This window comes from Grampus griseus (assembly GCF_964374135.1).
Source record: "Grampus griseus genome assembly, chromosome: 16".
NCBI lineage: Eukaryota > Metazoa > Chordata > Mammalia > Artiodactyla > Delphinidae > Grampus > Grampus griseus.
This window is the reverse complement of record NC_139010.1, coordinates 59,584,840-59,612,071: the sequence shown is the minus strand read 5'-3', so window position 1 is coordinate 59,612,071 and position 27,232 is coordinate 59,584,840. Positions and strand designations below refer to the sequence as shown.

General features: G+C 38.6%; 2 protein-coding genes across 6 annotated transcripts in view; both read right to left on the bottom strand.

Moving 5' to 3' along the window:
* The window catches only part of BTRC (beta-transducin repeat containing E3 ubiquitin protein ligase), a 183,587-nt gene that overhangs the window by 136,606 nt on the left and 19,749 nt on the right, over nucleotides 1-27,232 (bottom strand). The gene's annotated exons all lie outside the window — the stretch shown is intronic.
* On the bottom strand, nucleotides 21,175-22,176 carry LOC309834771 (BTB/POZ domain-containing adapter for CUL3-mediated RhoA degradation protein 3-like; the record flags this gene model as incomplete). Its single annotated transcript, XM_082673829.1, has 1 exon — nucleotides 21,175-22,176. The coding sequence occupies one exon, from the start codon at nucleotides 22,174-22,176 to the stop codon at nucleotides 21,175-21,177; it is 1,002 nt and encodes a 333-aa protein (XP_082529955.1).

The following is a 27,232-nucleotide window of genomic DNA, read 5'->3' as shown; positions in this document are numbered from 1 at the left end:
AATGCAGCCAAAAATAAATAAATAAAAATATTTTTTAATTTTTAAAATTTTTTTAAACTTTAAAAAAATGAAATTAGCAGGCCAAAACATTAAAATAGCTATTCTAACATTAGCTAGTCTAACAACAGCTATTCTATGATTCTAGAATCGTAGGATACAAAAAAGGAATGAAATAAAACTTCCAGAAAAGGAAAATACAATGTCTGAAATAGTAATTTCATGAGACGGGATTAACAGCTAACTACAACAATGTAGAAGAATAGATCAGTAAATCTGAAGAAATAGCAATATGCAAAATAATGCACTACGAGAAAAAGGACTGGAAAAAATTGAATCATGCCTCAGTGACCCATGAAAAATAAGCAAGTGGTCCAACAAATGTATAATTTGGTATCCCATTAAGAAAACCAGGAGAGTGAGTGGGGAGAAAGCATATATTTTCCAAATATGTTTGGAAATAACAGATACAATCCACACAAAAAATTTTTTTAATATTTATTTATTTATTTATTTGGTTGCACCGGGTCTTAGTTGTGGCAGACAGGCTCCTTAGTTGCAGCTCACCAGCTCCTTAGTTGTGGCATGCAAACTCTTAGTTGCTGCATGCAGGTGGGATCTAGTTCCCTGACGACGGATCAAACCTGGGCCCCCTGCATTGGGAGAGCAGAGTCTCATCCACTGCACCACCAGGGAAGTCCCCCACACAAAAATATTAAAAGTTCCAGAAATACAAATATGTGGGTAAATATCTTTAAATCTTTCTCATTTAAAAAAAATTTTAGGGCTTCCCTGGTGGCGCAGTGGTTGAGAGTCCGCCTGCCGGTGCAGGGGACACTGGTTCGTGCCCCGGTCCGGGAAGATCTCACATGCCGTGAAGCGGCTGGGCCCATGAGCCATGGCCGCTGAGCCTGCACGTCTGGAGCCTGTGCTCCGCAACGGGAGAGGCCACAACAGTGAGAGGCCCACGTACTGCAAAAAAAAAAAAAAAGGACAAAGGACTTGAATAGACATTTCTCCAAAGAAAATACACAAATTGACAAAAAAAAAAACATTGACTCAACATCATTAGTCATTAGGAAAATAAAAGTCAAAACCACAAGATGCCCTTCACACCCGCTAGGATGGCAACAGAAAAAACAGAAACAAAAAAACCCCAGAGCTATCTAGATACCTCAGGAAAAAAGCATGCCAGGAGATCCAGATAGACTGGAAGTATCTTTATCATCGAAGTCCTACCCAGTCTCAAAAGCTTTTGAAGCTACAATTAAAAACAAAACAAAACAAGACCAGAAAATAACAAGTTATGGTGAGGGTGTGGAGAAACTGAAACCCTCATACACTGCTAGTGGGAATATGAAAAGTTCAGCCACTGTAGAAAGCAGCTTGGCAGTTCCTCAAAAAGTTAAACATAGAATTACCATGTGACCACTTCTAGCAGTTCCACTCCTGGGTATATTCCCCAAAGAAGTGAAAATACTCAAACAAATATATGTACAGACATGTTCACAGCAACCTTATTCACAATAACCAAAAGGTAGAAACAGCCTATATGTTCACCAACAAATGAACAGATAAATGAATATACACACAATGGGATATTATTCAGCCCTAAAAATGAAGTACTGATACAAGGTGAACCTCAAAAACATTATGCTAATTAAAAGAAGCTATATACAAAAGATCACATATTGTATGATTCCATTTATATGAAATATCCCGAATAGGTGAATGCAGATTAGTGATTGCCAGGGCCTGGAGGAAGGGGGAAATGGACAGAAACTGCTTAATGAATAAGTTTTACTTGGACTGACGGAAACGTTTTGGAACTAGATAGAGGTGATGATTGCATAACATTGTGAATGTACTAAATGACCCTATACTGTTTGCTTTTAAACGGTTAATTTTACGTTATGTGAATTTCACCTCAATAATTTTTATTTTGGCCATGCCATGCAACTTGCGGGATCTTAGTTCCTTGACCAGGGATCAAACCTGGGCCCTGGCAGTGAAAGCACCGAGTCCTAACCACTGAACTGCCAGGGATTTCCCTCAGTAAATATTTCTAAATGCATATTGTGCTCTCTAGAGCAACCACTAAAACAAAACAAAAGTACCTATTAAGCCAACGGAGGAGATAAAATGGAATACAAAAAATAAATAATCCAGGACTTCCCTGATGGTGCAGTGGTTAAGAATCCACCTGCCAATGCAGCAGACATGGGTTCGAGCCCTGGTCCAGGAAGATCCCACATGCCTCGGAGCAACTAAGCCCATGCACAACTAGTGAGCCTGCACTCTAGAGCCCGAGAGCCACTACTGAAGCCCACGTGCCTAGAGGCTGCGCTCCGCAACAAGTGAAGCCACCACAATGAGAAGCACGCATACTGCAACAAAGAGTAGCCCCCGCTCATCGCAACTAGAGAAAGCCCGCATGCAGCAATGAAGACCCAACGCAGCCAAAAATAAATAAATTTATTTATTTAAAAATAAATAAATAGTATAAAAACGTTCCAATAACTCAGGGCAAACATTCTTGAAAGAAATGGAAAGATAGAAAGTATTAGCAAAGAAATAACGGATATATATAAGAACCAAGTGGAAATATAAGAACTGAAAATAACTGAAATTTTTAAACTCATTGGACAGTCTCAGTAGCAGAATGGAGATAAGCAGACCAACATTCCTCATGAATATATAAGCAAAAGTCCTAAACTAAATACTAGCAAATAAAACCCAGCAACATATAAAAAGGATTATAAAACATGACCAAGTGGGATTTATCCCAGGTATACAAGGTGGCTGCCTTGAGCACTAAAGGTGTTCCAATGCCTGGCTCCATGTCTTTGTGGTGCCTGACATCTTCCCCTTTAGTTCCATGAGCTATCTCTGTACCCTTAAAATAGGTGCTCCTTCTTGCTTAAGGCGGAAATGAGACAATTTTTAACTTGAAATCAAAAGTATTCAATTAAGAAAAAAGTGTAATTCTGAAATGAGTATTATCCCCAGAGTAGATACCATGGGAAGCTACACTTATTCCAACAATGTCATCAATGCTCCAAAAAAAAATTTTTTTTATTTAAGCATTCCAAAATGAAACTGGATTAACGTTATGAAAAGCAAGTGAGTCCCTGCCTTAAAGGAAATTATAATCTAGTAGGAAATTTAGATTTAAAGGCTCAGCCAACTTTAAACATTTATAACATTTATAAACATTGAAAAACACTAGATAAATTAGAATTTAAATATTACTAGTTTGATATCATTATTGTTAGCCCATATAAACTCACACTTTTCTTATAATCTTTGGATGCCTAGTCCACTGCCTAGTCCAGCAGAAGTGTTCAAGAAATCCCTGGTGAAGTGAACTGTTGAATTATCATAACAACTGAGAATAGGTGTGACACTAATCCAGGAGTTAAGACACTAATCCAGGACAAGGTGCAGACTCGTACTCAAACCAACTGTAAGATCTTGAGCAGTTCACTTAATTTCCATGTGCCTCAGCTTCTCCACTGGTAAAATGGAGTAGATTAAAATATTTCTAACAACACCTGCAGCAATAAAATTCCATAATTCTATGATTTAAGTCTATCTTTAACACATCTAATATGGATTTTTTTAACAGTAATTATTAGTTTCACTACAAAATCTGGCCTAAAGGGACGGAAATCCCTTTAAACAATAAGGTGAAGGGGGAGAGGAGGAAGCAGCTCCTGATGCTTATTTAGAACTGTTAGGATTCAAACCTGGCTGCTTTCTAAAATAAATTTTATTCATTATTATTTATTAAGTATGCAATTAGTCAAATATAACACTCTGATAAACTAGAATTTTGCGCAAATGCTTTAAAATTCTAATAACTATGCATAAGCAGTAAATTATTCTTACTTGAATTCCTACTGCTGTGTAACGCAGGGTTACTAAGTACATAATTACATAAGAGAGCCACCCAACTTCCAAAGGAGCCATTCCAGTGAATTGTGTAAATAATATGCTTTAAAAAAACATAACCTCCTCACATATGAATTTAAATTTACCAGATATGGAGAAGCTGTGTACCTGTGAGACTAGAACACAGTCTTAAAAAGGCTTTCCTAATTATGAATTTACCAGAGAGATTAGAATGACCCAAAGCAAATTAATACATACTTCTTTTTCATAACTTTCTATAAAAACATTTTCACTATTCTGTTTCAGTACAGAAAACAAAAGATCTTAAAAGTTATTGGCTTAAGATAAGGACTCCAGAGTACAAGACTATGACCAAATTTTTCTAACATTGACATTCTGGTTTTCTTAATTACCAAATACTTGTGTTGTATTTTTCTTTCATTTGTATCAACATAAGTCCTGAATATTTGGTCTATGGCTGACTTTACTGTAAGACTGTTGAATTTGAATGAGTAAGAACAATTTTCTTTAAAAAAAAAAAATCACACAAAATATTCAACATTAGCAGGCAGCATGGCATCATAATACCTAGATGCCACATGTTTTCTGTACCAAAAAGTCATTTTTAAGACCCATCTACAGTAATCAACCAACTTAGTACACAAATTTATGCATACAGCCAGGTGGTATCTTTATTCTCCCCATAACAGTACAAAAAGTAAGGTTGTTCACTTACATTTCTTTTGCTAATTATTAAAAATCACCTTATGCTAAGTAAGGAGGATTCCTATATTTCTGAAGTGTTCATTTATTCGGTAAGAATAAAACTGCAATTATTCAGATTAGGTTTTATAAACTCAATCTCCTATACCTGTACTTAAAGGCCTTTTAAATCATGCCACAAAGAAATTATTTGGTTATACTGGCATTTCATTTTATTAAAATCAAGTCAAATCCCACTGCAATAAGCTCTAAGGGACTGTCCAAATTCTTTTATTGCACTAGAATTTATTGCATTAAATATTGTTTGAAATAACTAGGCCACCAGCTGAGGCCTGGGAATCATGGGGTTACACAACGATTTTTGATGATATGGGGTTGGCCTATACACAAACTTCAAATGATCACAGTACTCATTGGGAGGATTAGGCTTTATGTATTTCTGAAAGAGAGAGGGAGGAGAGAAAGGGAAAAGAGAGGAAAAAGAAAAAGAAAGCTTGATTGCAACTAGAGGAGTAAACAGAAGTTGAAGCAGTCTTCCATTTTGATGAAAGGCATTTGCAACACTTTTTTTCCAGTATGGATTTACACATTTGTTCACAGCAGTTGCTATGACTCAACAGAGGACAGTATCATGTTAATAATCCACATATTAAGGCAGGCTGGCTGCCATATGAGCAATTAGCTCTTATCCCTCACTTCACAGGCAAAAAGAGCAAAAGAAGCCACAGAGTAAAATCCTTTGATTGGGAGGCGGAGGAGGATGAGACAAATCCTCACACTGGACTTCTGGAACATCCCCCTCTCTACAGATATGTTTGCTCTAACAATGAGATCAAAAGGGAGCGCTCTCTGGAGCTTTCTTCTTAACTGAGAGGGAAACTCTCTTTATGAAAAGATCCCCTGATATCAAACGGTATTTCAACTACTACAAACCAAGTATCCCAGCCCTCCTTGGGTACTCCTTTATTTAACTTTTGCGTAGGAATAGAGAAAAGAAAACTACTTGCTCATTAGAAAGAGAATAAATGCCTACATAAATAAATGGAACCACATTACATCTGACTTCCTGGGCACCACAGACCCATAGAGAAGAAACTCCTTTCCAGCAGTGTGTTTATTTCACTATTTGCAAATGGCTGGCTGACTGGCAGCTACAATATATGAAATAAATAACCATTTCAAAGATCAGGTGTCACGTTCCCTAGTAAGAAACAAAAATGAACATAATCTACCCTCCCCATTCAGTTTATGGAATTTAGCAGAATAGGTTTACTGGCTATCTGATTGCTTGATGCGTTTGTGAGGACATATTCTGTGATGGTGTGGTTATTATTTAGGTTAGATAACAAATTCTTCCCCTTTCTCTCAGGACATCAGTATTAAGAGTTACATATTCACAAGAAGGTTCCAAAACTAATATTTCTGGAGCAAGTGAAATGTGACAAGAAATTGTGAACTGGGGAGTGATGAGTATAGCTAATTTTTTTTTTCTTCCAAGAAAATTAACTACCTGATCTTACAATCTAACTTAGCACAAGCCAAGATGCAAACTAGTAAATCTCAAATGCACATTGACATTTGATGTGATGATGACACTGTCCACTTTTAGACACCAATCTTAAAATCAGCACATCAGATTCTAATATAAAACGTTTTTACAGATTTACAAACTAGCCTCAAAAATTTCTGTTCCAAGATAAGCTAAGAGAAAGGGAGATTCAAATTCATGCACTGTTATATCCCAGTGCACTACAATATCTAGGCATAACAGTATACAGGCACATATGGTAGGCTTTCATTTTCCAACTCCTTTACAAAATGTTAGCTAACTTGTTGAAGGAATCTTTGACGTGTTTGCTGGGTATCTGAACCATTTATTAGCCTAAGCTGTCTGATCTAAGTCACGTGAGTCACATATGACCTACTACTACTAAATAACAACATAAAGGGGATGAGTAGGGCTTCCCTGGTGGCACAGTGGTTGAGAGTCCGCCTGCCGATGCAGGGGACACGGGTTCGTGCCCCGGTCCGGGAAGATCCCACATGCCGCGGAGCGGCTGGGCCCGTGCGCCATGGTCGCTGAGCCTGTGCGTCCGGAGCCGTGCTCCCCAACGGGAGAGGCCACAACAGTGAGAGGCCCGCATACCGCAAAAAAAAAAAAAAAAAAAAAAAGGGACGAGTATTCTACAAATCTTTCAAAACAAACAAAAAAACTCTAGTTCTCTCTTCTCTTTCCCCATCTTCTCTTTTTTAAAAAGAAGTTTCTGGGCTTCCCTGGTGGCGCAGTGGTTGGGAGTCCGCCTGCCGGTGCAGGGGACACGGGTTCATGCCCCGGTCTGCGAGGATCCCACATCCCACATGCCGCAGAGCGGCTGGGCCCGTGAGCCATGGCCGCTGAGCCGGCGCGTAAGAACTTTCTTCCCTATGCCTATACCAAAGGACAGATTCTAGTCAGGCAAAATCAAGCATTGTTTAAAGAGCCTATTTATGAAAATTAACTTATATTTAAGCAAGTCAACATTAATATTTGGATTTTGACTGAAAATATTCAATGGATTACTTTAAAACACTGTTTTTATGGTCAGTCGATACTATCTCTCATAACTGACATTCACACCGCAGTTTCCAACTACAACACAAGAACATTAAATATAAAAACCTCTACTAAAGGGCAAAAGGGCAACGGCATTCATGTACTCATGCTCAGGTAGTGTTCAATTATTTGCAATTAAATGTGGAAGAAATATGGGAATTTCAACACCACAGTTTTTAGATCAACCCCTCAGTTTTATGGATATTTATAGCATGTGTCCAGTCTCGCAGAACTCCATCTTCCTCCACCCCATTTGTAATAGAAACTGCTCTTAAACCACTTTAACACATTGTTACTGAGATACTTCTTTTACACAGTACCTACCAAGCAGCAGATCAATACTCTTACACAGAGATTCCGATTCTATTACCACAAAAACCTGTGCAAACAGCCAGATGCTGAACAAAGAGCACAGTTTTCATTCCTAACATGTCTCCACTCCACTGGGAAGAAATATTTTGCTATGGTGGGCAAATAAAAGTTGGGAAAGAAATAATGGCATTTAAAATAATTAAGAAGCTTTGATTATAGCTAAAGTTTGAAGGACATAGCTAAAACAAATTTCACCTACAAGATGCTTATCGTTTATCACCAAACCCATCTGTTCATCTGCAGTCACAATGCTTCATTTGATCCTTTACATATTGCCATGACATTAGGCGTTTATGTTGCAGTTCAACACTTAAGACTAAAATGATACAGAAAAGAGATTACAGAAAAGAATGAAAATAAAGCATTGGGTAAGAAATGAGGGAAAAGAGAAGGGAAAGAGGAGAAAATGAAAACATTTTACTGTTCTTTTAAAGCCACTTTCAGTTAAAATTTTGTGACTTCAATTTCTTTCTAAATGTGCTACCAAAAAAGCTTTATTCACAAGCTTTTCATATAGTTATTGTATTTATCTTTCCTTCCTACCATTATTATGATCTGAGGCAATAAAACTGAGTTGAAATATAATTAGAAAGGACAGAGATCTGTCTATATGCAATGATACTAGCAACTTGTGGCACCAGAGGGATTTAACTTCTGTCTAAAACCAATTCTCCCTGTCCTTTCTTACATTACATACTTCTGATTGACTAAGGCTGCAGTACATCCTTTCTAGACCAGCTTTAATCATTTTCACAACTATGGTTGCTATGACAACAGGATGCAGCTTATCTGTGCTGTTTTCATTTTCTCCATTTGAGTTGCCATAACAACACAATCATCCTGCCTTTCTCCAATATGTAACAACTTTCTCTTAGGATTGTATTCTTAAGGACACTGGACTTCCCCATGAAGAAAGTAACAAAATTTACATAAGAATTTTATTTAAGCAATAAAAAATCCATTTTAAAATCTTTTGAGGGAAGAGTTAATTTGATAGGAACTTTCATCATAAAAAAAAAAAAATTTTAAAAAACCTGATACCTGAAACCTGAAACCTGAAACCTAAAGACTATCTACCATTAGCAGTGAATTACTTTTACACAGACTTCCCCAAGCAAAAGATAGCAATATCATCATGATTATGAGCTGTGGCAAACTGTTCATTAATACCTGTCCCAGGTAGAAAAATCAAGAATGAATACAGTTCTATACTGCATACTTTGCTGTGGTAATCCAACATCATTTGTTAGGAATACCAGAGCTCTAAGTAGTGGGCTTTATACTAGGTAAACTCCATTTTAAAATCTTTACCTTCAATTCAAGGCTTTCCATGGTAGTAGAATCCTGAAGAAGTTCATACACTTCAAATTCTTTTATAGTATAAATTGAGTATTTATAAAAACTCCTATTTATAGAAAAGATCAAAGAAAAGCATTTATTGTTCTAAATCGGCAACACAAATTTTTAAAAATATTTTGGCTACTAGATCACCATATCCATTACTAGGACCATCATGTCAGTACATAAAAGTGTGTTTTTTTTAAAAAAAAAAACAACTATCAATTGTTACAACCCTTTCTTGTACCAGTATTTGCTATAACAGGACTCCGTATATGCAAAAGGTTATTTTAATTTAATAGCTTAAATCATTAAATTCAGATCTTTTAAGCCCTTTGATCAGCTGACCAAGATACAGTAAAATCTCTCCCATAGTGGGAATTCTATGGCGGTCCAGTGGTTAGGACTCCACGTTTCCACTGCAAAGGGCACGGGTTTGATCCCTGGTTGGGGACCTAAAATCCTGCAAGCTGAGCAGCACAGCCCAAAAAAAAATTCTCCCATAGTATAAATATCCATGAATATGTATATATATTTATTGCTTATAAACAAAACATGGAAATATTACTATTTGAGGAGAAAATATGCAAATGTTACTAATGTTACTAAGATCCCCCTTAGTTCCCTAAGGCATCTAAAAGACTATTTATAATATGTAGTATTTTTATAGGATTGAACTAATTTTCACATATTAATGTAACAAGACACATTTTAATTTTAATCACAGCTGAGATACTTTAATAAATTTTGTAGTTTGCAGTGAACTGAAAAAGATGATTTATTTAACCAAACCTGAGGATCATAGCAGGATCATTTTCTTAAGTTCATTTTTTAAAGAAAAATTCCACTACTCTTCCAACCTCTGAAATAACAATTTAACAATTTGGTTTCTAGCCAGTTTTTTTTAAAGACTAAAGAGGAGAGGGTTGGCAAATGTAAACAGCAAAAATAATGACTGGATCAAGATCTGTTTTTGTTTTTTTTAATTAATTTATTTACTTATTTAGTTTTGGCTGAGTTGGGTCTTCATTGCTACGTGTGGGCTTTCTCTAGTTATGGCAAGCAGGGGCTACTCTTCGTTGCGGTGTGAGGGCTTCTCACCAGGGTGGCTTCTCTTGTTGTGGAGCATGGGCTCTAGGCGTGCGGGCTCCAGTAGTTGCGGCACGGGGGCTCAGTAGTTGCGGCATGGGGGCTCAGTAGTTGTGGTTTGCAGGATCTAGAGCGCAGGCTCAGTAGTTGTGGCGTACGGGCTTAGTTGTTCCACAGCATGTGGGATCTTCCCAGACCAAGGCTGAATGAACCCTGACAGCGGATTCTTAACCACTGCACCACCAGGGAAGTCCAAGATCTTTTCTTCAGAATCTTTTCCATACAAGAAAATGAGAACTCCAAAACAATGATAATTAAAAAAAAAAAAAAGGCAGCTAGAGCAAATGGATAGTTACACTACTTAAAGGATTGGTTGAGAGAGGGGGAATGGTAGCACAGAGGGTACTGACAGAAAAGGAGAGAAACTAGCACCAAATGGATTCCAATCCTGGGCAACCTGGATAGACTCTCACATGAAAATGAAACCAACAAACTGGGCTAAAATCGTACACAAAAGCCCATCTCTCTCTAACCCTGCTTTCTTCTTTCCATAGTACTGGTAGGGAACCTCAATAAAATCCTTTCTAAGGCTTAAACTCCCAAGTAACTGTTACCTTGCAATGACTTAATAAATTAGCTGAAGCCAGTAGGTCCTAGGCTATAAGCAAAATGATGTAATTTTATTATAGTGCAATAATGTGAATTTAGGTGCTAATGCTGTTGAAATTGGAGTCTCAAGACTGGATTTTTGTGATGCACTTTGATAGGATTGGTGAATTATCTGTGCATGTGTGGCTTGGCATTCTTGGTAACAGCCACGACTCATCCAGAATACCTCTCAAGGCAGGCTCTGGCCTCATCACCAGGACAGTCTGCTGCGAACCAACACGCATTCAGATCTATGCTATTGCTATCACACCTGCTGGAACTCACTGGTGGAACTGCTATTCTTGCCCTAATCTGACATGTCTAGCCACTCACTCCATAGGGACTTGTAGGCTACTGGGACATGCCCCTACCAACTCTTCTCAAGAGTGTGCTATATCCTGTCCAAAGTGGTAAGAATTTTAACCCTTACTCTCTCCAGGTTAGGGCCTTCCTTATTTCTCTTCTCTGTTCCTAAGATTAGTAGTTATGCTCTACTCATAATTAGTGAGTCTGTGATCTCTGTGTGTTTTGTAGAGAGGAGGAGAGTGGGGGAAGAACCTGCTTTTAGCTTTACTTTTGATACTACTGCGCTGGTCAAAGAGTTCGTTCAGATATATAATTGAGTATTTAAAAGGACCAAAAACGCTTATCTCATGAATAAACTAGTGTCCCCAATATAAGCAAAGTGAAGTCCACAAGCCAGGCGAACTGAATACTTCAAAATGGTACTTTTCCTGTGATTTTAAGAGGTAAGAATTCTATATATACACAAGAGATCTAAATGTACTTCTACATTCCAAGGTATGATGTAGTGATTTATAAAGCTTAATTATATCAGTCACTGGCAATTAGACCTGGAAAGGTCCAATTTCCAAAACTTAAAAATAATTTTATTGCTATTTGAACCATTCTGAATAACTTTTCCAAATTGAAAGAATAATTATCATAAAAAAATAAGTTATCAAAGAGTCATCTTCTTTAATAAGAAATTATAATGTACCTTTAGTCATCAATCTCCACCCCTAGCCCTACAAGAATATTAATCTTCCAAAGAGAATTGAAATGGAAACATCTTTTTGTCCAGCTAAACAATGTCCATATTCTGTAAAATCTTTAATTTATTTACTATAACATTAGAATAAAGGAAGACCTAGGTATGGATTCCAAAGCATATACTTAGTTTTAGAGGGGCACAACATACAGTACAAGAAGTCTGCATTATACTGCTATGCTTGTTTTAAAGATTAGTTTTCTCACTCAAATGCCTTTCAATGATGTATGAAATTTGAAGAGAATGTGAAAAGCAAAGAACTCAATTCTACCATAAGGCATCTTCCTCCTATGTGTTAGACCAGTTGGTTTCCAAAGTGCACATGCCAGGAGGTAGGCAGGATGATCCTTTGGTGTACAGGGGGAAAAAAATTAAACTTCTATTAAAATTCATTTGATATTAAAAAGAAATTAATGTTTTCTAATTTTTATAATATAGACTGACACTTGTTCCCTCATTTAAAAAAAAAAATAAGTTCATCTGTGTCATCTTTCTTTCAGATTCTGCATATAAGTGCTATCATATGATATTTGTCTTTCTCTGACTTACTTCACTTAGTATGATAATCTCCAGGTCTATCCATGTTGCTGCAAATGGCATTATTTCATTCTTTTTAATGGCTAAGTAATATTCCATTGTATATATGTACCACATATTTATCCATTCATCTGTCAATGGACATTTAGGTTGCTTCCACATCTGTAAACAGTACTACAATGAACACTGGGGTGCATGTATCCTTTTGGACCATGTTTTTCTCCAGATATATGCCCAGAAGTGGGACTGCTGGATCATATGGTAACTCTATTTTTAGTTTTTTTAATTTTTTTTTTATTTTTAGTTTTTTAAGGAACCTCCATATTGTTCTCCATAGTGGCTGTACCAATTTACATTCCCACCAACACTGTAGGAGGGTTTCCTTTTCTCTACACCCTCTCCATCATTTATTGTTTATATAATAGATTTTTGATGATGGCCATTCTGACTGGTGTGAGGTGATATTTCATTTTAGTTTTAATTTGTATCTCTCCAATAATTAGAGATGTCAAGCATCTTTTTCATGTGTCTACTGACCATCTGTATGTCTTCTTTGGAGAAATGTCCATTCAGGTCTTCTGCCCATTTTTTTATTGGGTTGTTTGTTTTTTGGATATTGAGCCGCATGAGCTGTTTGTAAATTTTAGAGACTAATTCCTTGTCAGTCGCATCGTTTGAGACTATTTTCTCCCATTCTGTGGGTTGTCTTTTCATCCTGTTTATGGTTTCCTTTGCTGTACAAAAGCTTTTGAGTTTAATTATGTCCCATTTGTTTATTTTTGTTATTATTTCCATTACTCTGGGAGATGAATTGAAAAAGATACTGCTGCAATTTATGTCAAAGAGTGTTCTGCCTATGTTTTCCTCTAAGAGTTTTATAGTACCCGGTCTTACATATAGGTCTTTAATCCATTTTCAGTTCATTTTTGTGGTGGTGTTTAAGAATGACTCCCAAGACTGAACCAGGACGAAACAGAAAATATGAACAGACCAATCATAAGTCCTGAAATTGAAACTGTGATTAAAACTCTTCCAACAAACAAAAGTCCAGGACCAGATGGCTTCACAGGTGAATTCTATCAAACATTTATAGAAGAGCTAACACCCATCCTTCTCAAACTCTCCCAAAAAACTGCAGAGGAAGAAACACTCCCAAACTCATTCTATGAGGCCACCGTCACCCTGATACCAAAACCAGACAGATATTACAAAAAAAGAAAATTACAGGCCAGTAACACTGATGAACATAGACGCAAAAATCCTCAACAAAATACTACCAAACAGAATCCAACAACACATTAAAAGGATCATACACCACAATCATGTGGAATTTATCCCAGGACTTACAAGGATTTTTTCAATATTCACAAATCAATCAGTGTGATACACCATATTAACAAATTAAAGAAGAAAAACCATATGATCATCTCAATAGATGCAGAAAAAGCTTTTGACAAAATTCAACACCCATTTATGATAAAAACTCTCCAGAAAGTGGGCATAGAGGGAACCTACCTCAACATAATAAAGGCCATTTATGACAAACCCACAGTAAACATCATTCTCAGTGGTGAAAAACTGAAAGCATTCCCTCTAAGATCAGGAAAAAGACAAGGATGTCCACGCTCACCACTATTATTCAACATAGTTTTGGAAGTCCTAGCCACGACAATCAGAGAAGAAAAAGAAATAAAAGAAATCCAAATTGGAAAAGAAGAAGTAAAACTGTCACCGTTTACAGATGACATAATACTATACATAAAGAATCCTAAAGATGCCACCAGAAAACTACTAGAGCTTATCAATGAATTTGGTAAAGTTGCAAGATACAAAATTAATGCACAGAAATCTCTTGCATTCTTATACACTTACAACGAAAGATCAGAAAAAGAAATTAATGAAACAATCCTATACACCATTGCAACAAAAAAATAGAATACCTAGGAATAAACCTAAGGAGGTAAAAGACCTGTACTCAGAAAACTATAAGGTGCTGATGAAAGAAACCGAAGACGACACAAACAGATGGAGAGATATACCATGTTCTTGGATTGGAAGAATCAATATTGTGAAAATGACTATACTACCCAAAGCAATCTACAGATTCAATGCAATCCCTATCAAATTACCAGTGGCATTTTTCACAGAACTGGAACAAAAACCCTTAAAATTTGTATGGAGACGCAAAAGATCCCAAATAGCCAAAGCAGTCTTGAGGGAAAAAAACAGAACTGGAGGAATCAGACTCCCTGACTTCAGACTATACTACAAAGCTACAGTAATCAAGACAATACGGTACTGGCACAAAAACAGAAATATAGATCAGTGGAACAGGATAGAAAGCCCAGAGATAAACCCACGCATCTCTGATCAACTAATCTATGACAAAGGAGGCAAGGATATACAATGGAGAAAAGACAGTCTCTTCAATAAGTGGTGCTGGGAAAACTGGACAGCTACATGTAAAAGATTGAACTTAGAACACTCCCTAACACCATACACAAAAATAAACTCAAAATGGATTAAAGACCTAAATGTAAGACCGGACACTATAAAACTCTTAGAGGAAAACATAGGAAGAACACTCTTTGACATACATCACAGCAAGATCTTTTTTGATCCACCTCCTAGAGTAATGGAAATAAAACCAAAAATAAACAAATGGGACCTAATGAAACTTAAAAGCTTTTGCACAACAAAGGAAGCCATAAATAAGACGAAAAGACAGCCCTCAGAATGGGAGAAAATATATGCAAACGAAGCAACTAACAAAGGATTAATCTCCAAAATATATAAGCAGCTCATGCAGCTCAATATCAAAAGAACAACCCAATCCAAAAATGGGTAGAAGACCTAAATAGACATTTCTCCAAAGAAGATATACAGTTGCCAACAAACACATGACAGGATGCTCAACATCACTAATTATTAGAGAAATGCAAATCAAAACTACAATGAGGTATTACCTCACACCGGTTAGAATGGGCATCATCAGAAAATCTACAAATGCTGGAGAGGGTGTGGAGAAGAGAACCCTCTTGCACTGTTGGTGAATTGATACAGCTATGATGGAGAACAGTATGGAGGTTCCTTAAAAAACTAAAAATAGAATTACTATATGACCCAGCAATCCCACTGCTGGGCATATACCCAGAGAAATCTGTAATTTAAAAAGACACATGCACCCCAATGTTCACTGCAGCACTATTTACAATAGCCAGGTCATGGAAGCAACCTAAATGCCCATCGACAGATGAATGGATAAAGAAGATGTGGTACATATATACAATGGAATATTACTCAGCCACAGAAAGGAATGATGGTGGCTGATGAAAGGAATGATGATCATCAGAGTGATGGTGGCCTCATAGAATGCGTTTGGGAGTATTCCTTCCTCTGCACTTTTTTGGAATAGTTTCAGAAGGATAGGTGTTAACTCTTCTCTAAATGTTTGATAGAATTAGCCTGTGAAGCCATCTGGTCCCGGACGTACATTTGTTGGGAGGTTTTTTGTTTTTTGTTTTTTTTTAAGAGCAAAACCATAATTTATTAGAAGAATGTGAGGTAGTTCAAAGAATGAGTACAAACATCAGGTAACTAGGAATAGAGCAAGTTCAGGATATAGGCATGGTTCACTACCTTGTCCAAATGCTTCCTTTGCAATTTTTTTTTTGAATTTTATTTTATTTATTTTTTATACAGCAGGTTCATATTAGTTATCTATTTTATACATATTAGTGTATATATGTCAATCCCAATCTCCCAGTTCATCCCACTGCCCCGCCCACCACTTTCCCCCCTTGGTGTCCATACGTTTGTTCTCTACACCTGTGTCTCTATTTCTGCCTTGCAAACCGGTTAATCTGTACCATTTTTCTAGGTTCCACATATATGCATTAATATACGATATTTGTTTTTCTCTTTCTGACTTACTTCACTCCGTATGACAGTCTCTAGATCCATCCACATCTCTACAGGAATTAGAGAATTTCATTCCTTCATATAAGAAAAAGAAAAGCAATCCAAACTGGAAAAGAAGAAGTAAAACTGTCACTGTTTGCAGGTGACATGATACTATACATAGAGAATACTAAAGATGCCACCAGAAAACTACTAGAGCTAATCAATGAATCTGGTAAAGTTGCAAGATACAAAATTAATGCACAGAAATCTCTTGCATTTCTATACACTAACAACGAAAGATCAGAAAGAGAAATTAAGGAAACAACTCCATTCACCACTGCAACAAAAAGAATAAAATACCTAGGAATAAACCTACCTAAGGAGGTAAAAGACCTGTACTGTGAAAACTGTAAGATGCTGATGAAAGAAATCGAAGACAACACAAACAGATGGAAAGATATACCATATGCTTGGATTGGAAGAATCAATATTGTGAAAATGACTATACTACCCAAGGCAATCTATAGATTCAATGCAATCCCTATCAAATTACCAATGGCATTTTTCACAGAACTAGATCAAAAAAAATTTTTAATTTGTATGGAGACACAAAAAAGACCCCAAATAGCTAAAGCAATCTTGAGAAAGAAAAACGGAGCTGGAGGAATCAGGCTCCCTGTCTTCAGACTATACTACAAAGCTACAGTCATCAAAAGTGTGGTACTGGCACAAAAACAGAAATGGAACAGGTCAGAAAGCCCAGAAAGAAACCAATGCACCTATGGTCAATTAATCTACGACAAAGGAGGCAAGACTATACAATGGAGAAAAGACAGTCTCTTCAATAAATGGTGATGGGAAAACTGGACAGCTACATGTAAAAAAATGAAGCGAGAGGGCTTCCCTGGTGGCACAGTGGTTGAGAGTCCGCCTGCCACTGCAGGAGACACGGGTTCGTGCCCCGCTCCGGGAAGATCCCACATGCCGCGGAGCGGCTGGGCCCATGAGCCATGGCCGCTAAGCCTGTGCGTCCGGAGCCTGTGCTCCGCAACGGGAGAGGCCACAACAGTGAGAGGCCCGCGTACCGCAAAAAAAAAAAAAAAAAAAAATGAAGCTAGAACATTCTTTAACACCATACACAAAAAATGGTTCCATCATTTGACCTGATATTAGACAGTCAAATGTGTCACCTACGAACCAACTGTTCCACTGGCAGACTGGGAGTTCCATAATACAAAGGGGTTGGCAGTTATGGCCCCTCATTCGTTCATTGTTGTTTGATTATTTTTTCTACTTTTCAAATTTGTTCTAATTAAAAAAAACAAAAACAAACTCACTTAGGGACGTCCCTGGTGGTACAGTGGCTAAGACTCTGTGCTCCCAGTGCAGGGGGCCCAGGGTCAATCCCTGGTCAGGGAACTAGATCCCACATGCCACAACCAAGAGTTCACATACCGCAACTAAAAGAAAAAGATCCTGCCTGTTGCAACAAAGATCCTGCACTCAGCAACGAACATCCCACGTGCCGCAACTAAGACCTGGCACAGCCAAATTAAAAAAAAAAAAAAAAAAAGCTCATTTATGAAAAATTATCATATGGACATCAAAACTGAAAAACAGTGTTGTTAGATTTACTTCCTACAATGACTTCATGAGGTAGGATGTGTGGTTTATCATTATCCCTGTTTTACAAGATGAGAAATAGGAAGAAAGTACAGACAGGAAACAGAACCAAGGGCTAAGGAACTCCAGCATTTGTCTAAGGGTCAAATGGTTATTAAACCATCTGGCTCAAGAGAGTGCTCTTTCATTATACACCATTGCCTCTTAACATTTAAAAAACAAAACAAACAAACAAAAAAGCCATCTTCCCTACCAAAGGTTTTCAAATTTTAGTATTTAATCCATGGTAGGTGTCTTCTAGGTGAGTTCTAGAAAACTCCTTATAGAATCTAATTTAAACTAATCTCCAAGAAACAAGAAAAAGTGGTGGCCTCCGGGGAGGGAAAATAAATGCTACAAAGATGAGTAAAGAGATTTTCTGATATATACCCTTTTGTATTTTTTGAATTTTGTACTGTGTTGCATGTTTTACATATTCAAAAACAAATATTTTTATAACTCCATATTTTGATTTCTATAATAGTTAACTTCTATATATCAAGGCTTATTATAAAGCTATGTGAATAAAGCTGCATGGTACTGATACAGGGATAAGTAAATAGAAAAGTATACAGAATAATGAATCCAAAATCAAACCAATGCATGTAAGGACATGATTTATGATGGAGGTAGCTCTGCAGATCAGTGGAGAATACATATTCTTCCAGCAGATGATGCTTGGGACACTGGAAATCCATATGGAAAAAAATGAAATGAAATTCCTTACAAACACAAAGATCAATTCTAGAGAGACTAACATTCTAAATGTAAAAGGCAAAACTATCAAGCTTCTAGTGGAAAATATGAGACTATTTTCATAACCTTAGAGTAGAAAAGGCTTTCTTAAAGAAGTCATAGAAGCACTGATTAAACATCCACACACACACCCTTCAATTCATCTATCAATCACATCCAGTGGAAGAAACACAAGCTCAACCACAAACAAAACAAAAAGAGTCAAAAGTTAACCAACTAGGCTCTGATTAAGGAAATGTGGGCTCTAATCCAGGCTGTCATCAACTGTAACCTTGAACAAGTCACATGACCTCTTTGGGTCTCAGTTTGCTCATTTTTTTTTAAGTAGAAGCGTTATATAACTTTTATTTTATATATGTCCACAGATGCTTGTATAACATACAATGACTACTTCTGAAGCTCATAGTGTTTTTTTCCATGGCACAAAGAGACAGAAAGGTTAGTGACACACGCATGTTACAATGACTCTGGGTGGAGACCTAGAGAGCACACATTCCAGAGGGAGGGCCGTGGTACCTGCACAGCGACTGTCCCACTAAACCACTGCAAGAGGACAATGGAGAGGCGAGGCCCGGAACCATTGTGGGCAGAGGCACCCAGTCACCACAATCAGATGACTTATTTGAAAAAAACCTCATTACGAGGGACCCAAAGCTGTTCTGCTTTTTCCATTTTAAGTTATTACAGTGTAATAAAACTTTACTCTTTACCAAATCTTAGGCCAGTGTTTTACTTGGATGGTTCTTAAATACAAATATTGACCTTTGTTTGCCCTTAGTGCTCACATAAGAAATCAGTTCCTTGTAAAATATGTCTGATAACAGAGCTTGGACCAGCCCACACTTTGTCATTGTCAGCTCACGGCTGTATGCAACTAACAGTATCACTCACCATGGAATGTTGCAAGAACTTGTTCATATCCCAGGGAAGCAAAGACTATAAACTACAAGTGCAAAGTTGGAGGAAATGTAAAAGTAGAGAGACAGCCAGAAACGTTTGGTCATAAGGTGTAGAAGCCCCAGCTAATCAGACTGTTCCACAAAGTTACTCTTCACATAAACATTTAAAAAAAAGAACTTACATGATGGCTTTTCCATTCCTACAGAAAACATCACAACAGACATTCACATTAATTTTCTAAAAAAGTTCAACCCAAACAGCAGGGTTGGTGTTTAAAACTTAAACTGTATAAAATATTTATATAACATTATTTAAGTCCCATCCTTAGCACTTTAATAAAATACAAATGGCCTAATATGAAAGTTTCCCACACAACAGTTTAAAAAGCATCTACCTGATACATGATTTTTAGGTTCGGTCATGATTGTTTTAAAGTTTTATTGTAGGCTTTGTTGCTGGATACAAAATAAAGGCATACAACTGTCACAAGTAAGGCAGGATGTACAAAGTATGAGCAGTAAAAACCATTTCAAAATATAAACTCGTTTTTTTGGAACACACTCTATCAAAGGCTGCCTGTATTAATACTTTTGGCATAAAACAGTAATGTTTCCCTCAAAGAGCAGACAAAACCCATCCTGGGCTTCCCTGGTGGCGCAGTGGTTAAGAATCCGCCTGCCAATGCAGGGCACACGGGTTCAAGCCCTGGTCCAGGAAGATCCCACATGCTGCGGAGCAATGAAGCACATGTGACACAACTACTAAGCCTGCGCTCTAGAGCCGCGAGCCACAACTACTGAGCCTGTGTGCCACAGCTACTGAAGCCCGCATGCCTGGAGCCTGTGCTCCGCAACAAGAGAAGCCACTGCAATGAGAAGCCTGCACACCACAACGAAGAGCAGCCCCTGCTTGCCGCAACTAGAGAAAGCCCGTGCACAGCAATGAAGACTCACCACAGCCAAAAATGAACAAATAAATTTATATTTTAAAAAAAAGCCCACCCATACTTTAACACACAACCGAATCTCCTTGGAACTACTCTACCAGCCTAGTCTCAACCACCCACATTCGTCACCACTCCCCCGTGCGTCATGGACACAGAGGAGACAGGGAGGTAGGTAACCGAGAACGTCCGTCCCACACAAGCGCCGTGCAGACAGCAGGGATCCAGTGCGGGCCACCCAGGCCCCACGGGCACACATCCTCATCCACAGTCGCACACGTCCCTTAAACTAACATGAACACATACACTGACTGGACCCAAAGGGATCTGCATGTCCTCTTGGTCTACTCGCTGAAGGCCGCTCCACACTGTGTAAGAATCAGAGGCAGAGACAGGAAGAGATTTCCAGGTGACAGCTACATTGACAGCAGGCGAGCCATCCTGAGGCTGCTGGTGTGAGCGGTGGTCCTGTCTGAACGCCAGAACAGAGTCTGGGGCTGTGTTTAATTTCTTCTAAGCAAAGGGCAGGGCATCCGCTGGGGGCAGTAAGCCCCGCTTAACGGGGCAGAAGGCCGAGGAGGAAGGAATGGAGCCCACCGGGCAGTGGTTTGTGCACTATGCCTGTGAGCAGGCCAGGCGGCCTTCCCAGGATGGAGTGGGTCAACAAGGAGGGCAGGGGAAGGGGCAGTTTTGCCCTTGGTCAGACCCTGCGGGGTCCCAACAAGCACCAGACCACAGATCAGCCGAAGGGACAACAGGCCTGCCCCTTCAACAGATCTGGGCAATGTAGATCCGCTCCCGCTCGTCATCCTCGTCCAGGTGGTGGGAGCAACCGGCCACCCCACCTGTGGCCTCCAGAAGCACGCTGTCAGGTCCCCGGTCATCCTGGGCCTCATACAGCAAAATATTCAGGGTCTCCTCATAGATCCGGGCTTCGGGGAACTCCACCTTGGTCTGTTTCTTCTCCGTGGTGTAGACGATAGAGGTACAGCAGACTTCAGCGATCTTGTGGCCCTGGCTGTAGAAGGACCAGCAGCAGATTTCATCCCCAATGACATCCTTTATGAACAGGACCCTTCCATCAAAGCACAGACACAGCTTTTCAAACAGTTCGATGTTCTTCAACATATTGTCGTCAGAATTGCTGGTATACGAGTATTTGTTGTTACTTCTGTTGTAGGGCAACTTCACGGCTGGCTTATTTGAAGTCACTATAAGTTTCTGTTCTTCCTTGGATGAGGTGATAACAGGAACTCTGCAGAAAGGCTCATAAGTATCTTTGTTTTGCAGGGCTGCCTGGAACTCTTCCACCAGGCCCTGGACCAGATAGTACTTGGCTTCTTCCTGCAGCTCCTCAGTCTCCCGGTGGCTCTCGGGCAAGGGGACCGCCCCGTCACAAAGGTAATTGAGTATCGTACCATAGAGCTTCTCACACTCGTCAATGAGGATCCAGCCTTCACTGTCCGTGAGCATCTCTATGCACCTGCTGAACACGGCCTTCAGCCTAGTGTCCTGCTTGGTCAGCGTCTGCATGGTGGTGTAGTACAGGGCTCCGCCCATGTTCAGCTTCATGTACTTGGAGCTGGGGCTCGTGCCCTTGAACGAAGTGGTGTGGGTCGCAGCCACTGGTACTGCTGAGCTCACCACACTTTCTCCTGATATCTCTTCCATGAAAAGCTGGAAGACACTGCAGTCTCCAAACCCGGACTGAGAGACACAGGAAACACCCAGCTCGCATGAGCCTGGGGCGGAGGCGAGGCCTTCGCTCATTTTTAAAAGGAAGAAGTCATAGTCTATGATTCAAACAAGGCCTTTTGCCCAAAGTGTACTACTACTGATCTAAAATGACCATAAACCACTGTTTTTTGAATGAGCTAAGCAGGTGGACAGATTCCCAGTGTTGATACCTTAAGAGGATGAAGAAAAAGGGAAAACGATGTTTCCCAGCCCTCCCAGAGCTGAAGAGTATAAATAACTGAACATGCTGACAGTGTTTAAGGCTCACCGTGACACAAAAGAGTGTATTCCAAATCTCCTAGATGTAAAGTGCATTTATTAGGGTAAATTGACGTTGCTGGGCATTTGCTTGGTCGTACTCTTTCTTTAATAAAACTGATAAAAGTAGAAACAGCATGGAAATATCAGTAGATAGCAAATAAAGTATTAAGTGTAACTATCCATATATCCCTGACAAGTAAAATTCTATCATCACAGATAGGGATAAATTGTGGCTGCTTGCCTGGGTGGCTAGGGGGATTAGAAAATTAAGAACAGGACATTCCAGTAGGATGTTTGATACCCACCAGTCAAGTCTGTACCCTTTTTCCTGATACTACCAAATAACATAATATTTCATTAGCTTCTCAAAATGCCATTTTATGATGAAGCTCAGACCTGATAGTCATACCCTTATTAAAGTCACAATTACTTATGTTGAAATGGTAATTATCAACAACAAATTTTAAATTAAAATACATTATGTAACAACACTAAAATAAGGCTAGATCGGGACCCATGGATAGGATTCAAGGATCTCTGAACCTCTTGAAATCATGTACAAAAGGTATACTCATGTGCATGTCTGGGGAGAGTATCTCATGACATACAAAAGATTTTCAGTGAGGTCCATGAACAAAAAAGTTTATGAAGCTTTGAGTTAGATAACCCCTCTAGACTCAAAGCCCACACAAAATTAGTGACATCTCAGTCAAAGCAAATAACTGACCCACTTATTAAGGAAGTAGAACTTTGTCTCCTTCTGATTCATCGCATTTTCTCTTAATCCAAGTTCAATAAAAGTCAGTCTCACTTTAAAATAAAAATTTTTTAAACTTCATGGCTTCAATTAAGCAATTAAAACTTCAGCCCAATAGTGCCCTCCAGGGTTTCCGTGGTGGCGCGGTGGTTAAGAATCCGCCTGCCAATGCAGGGGACACAGGTTCGAGCCCTGGTCCGGGAAGATCCCACATGCCGCGGAGAAACTACGCCCGTGCGCCACAACTATTGAAGCCCGCACGCCTAGAGCTCATGCTAGGCAACAAGAGAAGCCACCGCAATGAGAAGCAGGCGCACCGCAACATAGAGTAGCCCCCGCTTGCTGCAACTAGAGAAAGCCCGCGTGCATCAATGAAGACCCAATGCAGCCAAAAATAAAAAAATAGTGCCCTCCAATTTCAAAACTCAAATTTTAACTACAATATATTCTATTTCTCAATAAGAAAGAGAATCTCTTCTTTAATCCTTTCTACCAGGCATCATTCTTTCTAGGTTCTGGGTACATTTTCACATCAATTGAAAACAAGATCTCACTCTTTCTTACTGGTTTACATAATTAATTGGAATTGTTAGTCCAAATTCATCAATCCCTGAGCCTTTTTTATTTATTTATTTATCTTTGGCTGTGTTAGGTCTTCATTGCTGCGCGCGGGCTTTCTCTAGTTGCAGTGAGCGGGGGGCTACTCTTCATTGCGGTGCGTGGGCTTCTCATTGCAGTGGCTTCTCTTGTTGTGGAGCACAGGCTCTAGGCATGCGGGCTCAGTAGTTGTAGCACGTGGGCTCAGTAGTTGTGGCTCACGGGCTCTAGAGCGCAGGCTCAGTAGTTGTGGTGCAAGGGCTTAGTTGCTCCGCAGCATGTGGGATCTTCCTGGACCAGAACTCGAACCCATGTCCCCTGCATTGGCAGGCGGATTCTCAACCACTGAGCCACCAGGGGAGTCCCAATCCCTGAGCCCTGAAAAAAGCTACTAGTCAAATCCTAGTCTGGTCAAAGTTTGCTGACTGATTCCCACTCCTGCTTCATAAGTACATATTGAAAACACACACACACAAAACTTACTAATAAGAACTATAATTTACCACCAACTACTCATAAGAAATTATAGCTCTGCTGACTGGCAAGTAATTTGCAAAAGCAGACCAGTTTAGCTGCATAAAATAAATATCTACCTGCACGTACAAGCACTAGTCAGGGCGTGAAATTAAACTTTTTATTCGGAAGTAAAGAGCTGCTTCAAGGCTGTGATTTAGTCTGGGAAACAAATAGTAAGGTCATCCTTTTCTTTCTGATGTTTATAGCATTTCTAATAGGGGAAGCAAGGGAGGAGGACAATCTGGCCAAATTCCATAGAAGCAAAAATATCTCTATGACATAACAAATGTGCCACTTGCTTTACTAATTGCACAGACCTAACAGAACCAAGTTGTTGAAATATATGCAGGGATCACTTAAATCCTGAAAGCCCCAAATGACCACAATGGACATCTCATTCGGTCAAAACTAAGGGATCAGTGTTTAAGTGAAGTAAAGAAAATCCCAACAAATATAAATGCCACAGTAAGTTTTAAAACAGCCTACAGCCATTTTCATTACAACACAATTGTGAATTAGATTAATGAGATACTATTCAGTAATTTAGCCAATTCCCATAATTTTTCCAACATTTATCAAAATCAACTAATACAAACTTCAACTTATTCCACTATACTATAACCACACTACTCTCATGTCTACCAGAGAAAGCAAATAAGTAGAAAAAAAAAAAAAAGCCCAAATAATTATGAGCAAATTGCCTTGAAAGGCCTAGAAAAGCCACAGTGAGTCTCAAAGTGTGATCCCAGAACCAGTGGCATCATCTGGAAACTAGTTAGAAATGCAAATTTTCAGGCTCCACCCCAGGCCTATGGAATGGAAAACACAAGCCCTCCAGGAACTTCTGTTGCAGCTTTTAGTACCACAAGCCTTTAAAAACTAAACCCAATTATTTAAGCAGCTTTAGCAGTGTTTTCCACCGAGGATAAAAATTATAAAGCATATAACCTATAAATTAGAATGTAAAAAGTACATTTTAATTAGGCTAAGTTCAAAAACAAAAATAAAGGGACTTCCCTGGTGGTGCAGTGGTTAAGAATCCGCCTGCCAATGCAGGAGACACGGGTTCGAGCCCTGGCCCAGGAAGATCCCACATGCCGCGGAACAACTAAGCCCGTATGCCACAACTACTGAGCCTGCGCTCTAGAGCCCGCGAGCCACAACTACTGAGCCCGTGTGCTGCAACTACTGAAGCCCGCGCACCTAGAGCCCATGCTCCGCAACAAGAGAAGCCACCACAATGAGAAGCCCACACACTGCAACGAAGAGTAGCCCCCGCTCGCTACAACTAGAGAAAGCCCGAGAACAGCAACAAAGACCCAACTCAGCCAAAAATTAAATAAATTAACAAATAAATTTATAAAAAATAAAATTAAAATGACAAAGTTTACATATTATCTTCCCAAAATAGGAAACAGTCACCACTTCAAAGTCAAGAAGGAAAACAAAAAAAAACACTTAGAACTGCCTAAAAATAAATGGGCTGATTTTACCATTTCTACACAACAATCATCAGTGGATGCCAAAACTATAGGGAGAAACAATGCTGGGAAACAAGTTATTTACACAGTTTCCAAGTTTCACTCCACTGAGCACTTATTAATTCCAAATATACCTTTACAATGGAGAAATCTGGTGAATACAGCCTTAATAAAATGATCAAACTTAGCATCACCGATAAAGGAACAAAATAACATCGTGTACTTTCTGATGTAATGCACTGAGAAACTACAACATATATTCCTGCCATATTTTTTAACCTGAATCTAACCATGGACAACAATCAGACAAATCCAAATGAGATACATTCTGTAAAACTTGCCTGGACTCTTCAAAAACTTCAATTTCAAGAATAAAAAGACTAGGGAACTATTGTAAATTAAAGGAGACTAAAGAGACATAACTATGTGTAACATGTGACTGGATCATGAATTTTAAAAAAGGAGGCTATAAAGGACACTACTGGAACCATTGGGGAAACCTGAATATAAACTGTATATTGAATAGTAAAATGTTATCACTGTTAAATCTCCTGAGTGGGATCCTGCATTGTAGTTATGAAAGACAGTGCCCATGTTAGGAAATACATGCTTTAGTAGAGGTGAAATATCATGATGTCTACAACTTTCAAATGATTTAGAAAGGAAAGTATAGCTATACAGAGAGGAAAAAAATCAAATATGGCAAAATGTTAACACTTGGCCAATCCAGGTGAGGGATATATGAATGCTTTTCTCAATTTTTCTATAGATTTGAAAAATGATTGATACCACCCATTCCCCTCTTCAAATCCATATTTCTCCAACTGTATGATTTTTTTAAAATTATTTATTTATTTATTTATTTGACTGCACTGGGTCTTGTGGCATGCAGGATCTAGTTCCCTGACCAGGGATCCAACCTGGGCCCCCTGCTCTGGGAGTGTGGAGTCTTAACCACTGGACCACCAGGGGTCCCTCCAACTGTATGATCTTAAGGAAGTAACTTAACCTCTCTGTGCCTCAGTTTCCATGCCTGTAAATCAGGGATAATAACAATACATACCTAATAAGGTGAGAGGATCAAATGAGTTAATATATGTTGAGTGCCTAGAATCCTACACTGTACATACTGAGCTATAAGTGTTTTCTGCCATTATTGCTGTTATTTTATTATTACTACTGCTACCACAACCCAAGGTTAGAGAGACAAAGAAATGTAGCTTGGATACTCACAGTCCTATATATAACTTCCAAAATATTTTCACTATTTATAATTTCACCTAGTCCTCACAACAACTCTTTGAAGTAGGAAGAGAATTATTATCAAAATTATAATAATTATAATAATTATTTAATAATTATAATAAAAATTCTAATAGTTATAATTATAAATAATTATATTATATTTAATATAATATAAATAATTATATTACATTTGCTATAATATAATTATATTATATTTAATATAATATAAATA